The sequence below is a fragment of the Lotus japonicus genome, chromosome 1 (assembly GCF_012489685.1).
Source record: "Lotus japonicus ecotype B-129 chromosome 1, LjGifu_v1.2".
Classification (NCBI taxonomy): domain Eukaryota; kingdom Viridiplantae; phylum Streptophyta; class Magnoliopsida; order Fabales; family Fabaceae; genus Lotus; species Lotus japonicus.
In genome coordinates this window covers 39,162,027-39,168,026 of record NC_080041.1, presented here as the reverse complement: position 1 = coordinate 39,168,026, position 6,000 = coordinate 39,162,027, and the positions used below count along the sequence as shown (strand labels likewise).

General features: G+C 46.9%; 2 protein-coding genes across 2 annotated transcripts; one reads left to right on the top strand and one right to left on the bottom strand.

Annotated features, from left to right (window-relative positions):
• The first annotated feature begins 3,104 nt into the window (after positions 1-3,104).
• On the top strand, positions 3,105-4,409 carry LOC130735543 (uncharacterized). The gene has a single exon (XM_057587494.1). It carries the CDS (start codon positions 3,105-3,107, stop codon positions 4,407-4,409), a length of 1,305 nt encoding a protein of 434 aa, XP_057443477.1.
• Positions 4,410-5,327: 918 nt separating this feature from the next.
• Positions 5,328-5,879, bottom strand: LOC130735531 (uncharacterized). The gene has a single exon (XM_057587484.1). The coding sequence runs from the start codon at positions 5,877-5,879 to the stop codon at positions 5,328-5,330; it is 552 nt and encodes a 183-aa protein (XP_057443467.1).
• Positions 5,880-6,000: the final 121 nt, after the last annotated feature.

Sequence of the window (6,000 nt, the reverse complement as noted above, 5' to 3'; positions counted from 1 at the left end):
GAATGGTAAATGAATACTAAAACAAAGTTGGAATCAGAATGGTTAGACTTATAGAATAAAGTAAAGTGTTAGTGTTAACTGGATAGTGTAGGATTTAACTCATAGAGCTATAGAAAAAAATATTAGGAAGATGATTCATTATCCTAAAAATTATTAGGGACTCTATGATATAATCTATGATCACTTTGAGCAAGTTTAAGTGATCAAGTGTAGATGTCTGAACAAGTTATATAAGATATATATATTAAACTTTCTGGCAGCATTCTTCTTTCTTTTTTCTATTTTAAGTCACTTACGTGACTCTTATTCTTCTTTTTTTTTTTCTGTTTTCTTCTAAACTTTCAATTTTTCTTTTCTATTATTTATTTGTTTAGAAAAATAATATTATTAATAATACACTCATTTATATAAACACACAAGGCACAATTAACACATCAACTTAAGCACCGATAAATAACTAGTTAATTAATCGCATAAATTATCCGGGTCTTACATTAGGGTTATGAGAACGCGAATTCAAACAGAGGAGAAGATGACGCCAAACAAAATGATAGAACTCGAATTCATCGTGCAACCCACGGGAGAGTGCACCACGTGTCAACAGAAGAGAAACTATCTAATTGAATGTCACATGGAAATTTTATTACGAGAATTAACCTGGGAGCAGATTAAATCAGGTTCTTCCACGTCACTAAATCAGTATGATGGAAGTTGTTCTTTTCTAGTATATATTGATTGATTGATTAGAATCTTATTATTTCAAAATAGCACACTACTTTCAGAAATAAGTTGCATTTATTTTATTTCATTTTTATTATATTCATGCATTGTGTCGATAAATTCAAAGATGGAAGAGTTTGGAACCTCGAAAAATTCAACACCAAGATCTGGACTGTGCGAGCCCCTAGATGGGCAACGCCCAGGGTCCTGCTCGCCCCGTGGCGGGTCCCTAGGCCAGTAAGCTGGGCCTCGTTCAGCCAGGTCCATATGACCCATTAAAGACATTAGCATACGGGGGCCCAACCACACCCCTATAAATAGGTAGCGATTATCAAATGTAGAGACTTTTGCTCATTTGTTCATGTTCCAGTATGGAGCATTGTGAAATAAGTAGTACCTAGAGTGTAGAGAGATTGCACTAGAGAGAGAGAGTAGAGAGAGAGTGTAACTGAATTTCACTTGTAATATTGAGAAATGAGCCAAAGTCCTTTACAATTGATAACTACCGCATATTTATAGGCGTGGGTGTGGGCCCTAGTGTTAGTCTACTCTAGATTGGCCACTTGGGCCACGCAATCAGGCCCAACTAAAAGGCCAGCTGACCCGCCAATGGCGGGCTACCTTAGGGCGTTGCCCCTATAGGGGCTCGCCCGGTCCAGAAGTCCACAGGACACCAGGCTTGAGGTACGAAAGCCGTGCGTGTCTTTAAAGAATTTACTGGTTTGCTAAGTCTAACTTAATTCTAAACATGCATTGATCGTAGGTCGCCAACATGGCGTTTCAATCAGAAGCTACCAATACAAGCTTGTTAGTTCAAGGAGTCCACGAGACCGCAAGTCCACAAGTTCATGAACGGCGAGAGGCGATCCTAGGGAATCCCCCTCGGGTGCTGCGAAGTGGCCATCTTGGCGGTTGCTATGATCAAACGGCCCCGATTGAGTTGTCCCTTCGAATCCATCACACGTCATTTCAAAGCAGAAGTTGAGGGGACTTCTCACCAATCACGCGCATTCACTCCCATTAATACGCCACCTGCGCTCCCCGATGTAATCATTCGTCTTTTCAAATCATGGGTCACACCTCCCCATCAACCCCACATGTTCTCCACACGTCGCATGTCAAGAGTCACCCTTTGCCTATAAAAACCCTGCACCTTCATCAACTTTCACTTTTCGAACTCTTCCCATCTTGGATTATACTGAGTGAACCACAAGCACACCCTTGCTCCGACAGTGTTGTTGCCTACCCCTTCTTCAACCCTTTGCTCGTTCCGCTCCCCGGTGAGTCTCCTCTTTCCCTGTCCTTGTCTCTTTCTGCATTCCTGCATCATTCTCTCTGGTAGTCGTCTAGCTTGCTTTACATAGCCTACTGCATAGTCATGTCTTCCTTAACCTCAATCTCTTCCTCTTCTAAAAACCCTCCCCACCGAGAGTTTCCGGGTGACTCCTCCCCTGCCGGTGGGCTTCCCCTTAAACCCACAGAGGTTGCGGCCTTCCACCTGAAAACCTTCGCCACTCTTCCAACTCCTATTCAAGAAGCTCCTCCACAATCGGTGATCGACCAACCCACAGATTTTGCCACTGTGGACACGGTGAATGACTTTATTGAGGCAGTCGATGGCTTGTGGAATGAGGATGCCCTAAATGAAAAATTGCGCGCTGCTGCTTGCAAAAGGGAGGAACGCCCCTGGTTTCATAAAGCCAACGACGACATATCCCATTACCATGTGTTTTATGTATATGAGTACCTTTTTATAGAGTTGGGAATAAAATTTCCCTTCTCGCCTTTCTTCTGCGCCGTTCTGTCTGACATCAATGTAGCCCCCATCCAATTGCTCCCCAACGCCTGGGCGTTCATGCGCTGCTTTGAGATCTTGTGTGACGCCATAAGAATGAAACCACAAACCATCCACTTTTTCTATCTATACGACGTTGACGTCAAGTCTTTGAGGGCCAAGGGTTGGATTTCCCTAAAGGCGCGCACAGGCCGCAAGTGCCTAAATCCTCTGAAGAGCAATGCTAAAACCAGCTTCGCCCGCAAGTACTTCAAGGTGGGCGTTCACCAGGCCTACCCTGAAGTTTTCACCCTGAGGGACGGAACTGCTCGTTTCCCTCTTATCTGGACCGACCAACCCAACGGGATCATCGATCCTTCGACGGACTCCCTGACCGCAGAGGATAAAACCATCGTCAACTTCCTCGCCAAGCCACGGATCCTTGATTGCTCAAAGGTTATTGAGGGCGCTCGCCATTCGAGAACCCCCATATACTTAGGTCAACGACCCCTCTACTAACTCCACACCCTTTCACTTTAGCCTGCTTCAATGAGTATATTTAATTTAAATGCTTTCATCTAACTTGTCATTTTTATCTTTCGCAGCCGACATGGGTTTCACCAATGAAGAGCTTCAACTTGCTGCCGCCAGAAGGCTCGCGAAGTTTCCGCTAAACTTCAATACTAACGCTGAGAACCCTAAGAAGAAATTCTCTCTTCGTGACGGCGAGGGGGATAAGAATGCTTCGCCGCTCAAGAAGAGAACCACCAAATCTGCTTCCGACACCTGCCAAGGCGAGGAAACTCCCGCTCCTCATCAGCCTTTGCTGCTCCAGAAGAAGGTTGTCAAGCCTACTTCCAACACCTTCGATCGCCAACGTGAGGAGACTCCTGCACCACATCAGTCGTCGCCAACAGAGGGAACCACTTCCCCCAGAATCCAATCCCAGGTGGAACTTAGTCCGATCCGCCAGGGTACTACCGGAGAAGAAAACCAGGCTAGCTTGGAAAAGGGGAGCCAATCTAGTCCGCCAGGAAAAGAAGCCCACTCCGACCTGGCCGAGAAAGAAAAAGAAAAAAAAGGAAAGGAAGAAGAGGGAGCGCCCAATGACAGCTCCTCCATGATGCGAGACGCCATAAACCCCGTAGAATTTCTTCTCTCAGGGATCAGCCGTGATTGCCTGGAAAAAGAAGTTTTCGGGAAAGGTCTTGATGACGCGGGCCGGGAGTGCGTCGCGTCGATTTTGCACGCCGGGTGTATCTTCGCCTATGCTTTCAAAAAACTTGAGGCTTCCACCACTGAAGAGGAGAAACTCCGAGCTGAATACGCCGCACTCGCCATTGAGCACACCAAGTGTTTAGGGCGCCTTGACAAGATCGTGACCGGGGAAGCAAAGGCGAAAAACGCCATCGAAAAGAAACTCGTGTCGGCCGCCTATGAGCTATCTGAAGCGCGAATTGAGCTTGCCAACTGGGATGGCGCCATTGAGGAACTCGAAGAGGACCTGAAGGCGGCGAAGCAAGAGGTAGAGACGGCGAAGCAAGAGGTCCAAACAGCAAAGCAAGAGGCCCAATCCGCGTTGGCGGCCAAAGATGAGGCCCTTGATTTGAAGGACAAGGAGTTGAGCTCACTGAAGGCGGAGCTCGAAGAAAAGGCTAAGGAGCTAGTTGAAGAGAAAGAAAAGGTTGCTAAGGCGAGGGAGTCGGCGGCGGACGAAGCCTTGGAGCAGCGCGAGGAGTTCTTCTACCTCGCCAAAGATCAAGCTCAGTTCCTTTTCCCTAACCTAGACTTGAGTCCAATGGGGATGCTGAAGGCGATAACTGATGTCGGGCTCGTTGGGCCTGACGACCCTCCCCGATTGGGACCGAACCTCTGGGCTGAAGGCTATGAGGGGGAGAACGACGAGGATCATTAGTTTCTGCCGCTTTCCTTAGCTTTTAAGTGTTGTCGGTTTCTCTTCGCCTTCTTCTTTTTTTTTTTGCTCGTCCATCAGGACTTTATGTATTTGACTCGCCCACTAGGCCTTAATGCATGTTTTCCCTTGAATTTATTATTGCGCTTTTGATCTTCTTTTATGATTACACAAGCACCGAAGTGCTCGCCTTCCGCCTTATACATTCGCCGACCTTATAACTTGCGCTATTTCTTACGCGTCACTTTTAGACTGAATTACGTTTAACGACATAGGCGTGTAATGTTTTGGCTAGGGCTTATGCTTGGTTTATCCCTACCAAGGCTTTTAAAACGCCTTCCCTTAGGGAAAAAGTGGCCTCTATTCGTGACGACTTTTCCCAGGGCTTTGCCCGCTCGGGGCTTACGATGCTCGGGTCCCAATGGCCAGTTGGGCGCCCAAGACTTTTTCCTATCCGGCGGTGCTTGCCCGTATTTTGAGGAGACTTACCCTACACGTCGTTAACAAGCCTAGTGACCACCTCGGACTTTCCTGGGCGATTCCCAGACGTCAAAGGTCATGGTGGAATCGCCGCTTTCAGGGTTCCATTAAGCCCCTTTGGGGATCATGCCTGTCCCACCGAGCGTTCACTGTAATTCAGCATGTTGATTTGGCGGTTTTCATAAGGAGAATTCTTTGACAAATACTGAATTTCAATTGAATTTCTGAAAAATATTTATTCATTTGAACATTAACCTTCTATTACATTTTCTGACACCTCGTTAAAAAACTCCACTTTGGGAGAAAAAGAGTGCGCCCTTATTTCATCATCTTTGGAGACATCGTCTTCTTCTTCCCAGCCTTAGTCTAGCTGTAAGAATAGCGGAGGCTTGCAGCGTTCCACGATCGCGGCACTCGCCTTCTGTCCAGCTCCTCAAGATTTTAAGCTCCCTTTCCAAGCACCTCTACAATCCTGTAGGGTCCTTCCCAATTTGGGCTCAGCTTGTTTCCTCCAATACCTATTTTCCATTTAAGAACCAAGTCGCCTACCTGCATTGCTCTCGGGTGAACCTTCGAATCGTACTTGGTCGTCGCCCGCTGCTTCATCGCCGCTTCTCGCACATGGGCTTCTTCACGAGTTTCAGACAGCAGATCGAGCTCCATCGCCATATTCGCCTGGTTCTCACTTTCTAAGTGTGGCTCAGTTCGCCAGGAGGAATTGTCGATCTCGACTGGTAGCATTGTGTCCGCCCCATAAGTCATTCTAAACGACGTTTCCCTAGTACTTGATTGCTCAGTCGTATTGTAGGACCATAGAACCACTGGAAGCTCGTCCAACCACGCACCTCCAGCCTCGCTCAATCGCCCCTTCAACCCTTGTAGGATGACCTTGTTAGCAGATTCTGCCTGGCCATTCGTTTGCGGGTGTTCTACCGAGGCGAACCTCATTTGAATCCCTATTTCTCTACAAAATTCCCATGTTTGCTTACTCATAAACTGTGTCCCATTGTCAGATATGATCACATGTGGCACCCCAAAGCGGCATACTATCCTCCGCTAGTAGAAATTGATTATTTTGGCGGAGGTGATCCTGGCGTGCGTCTCTGCCTCTATC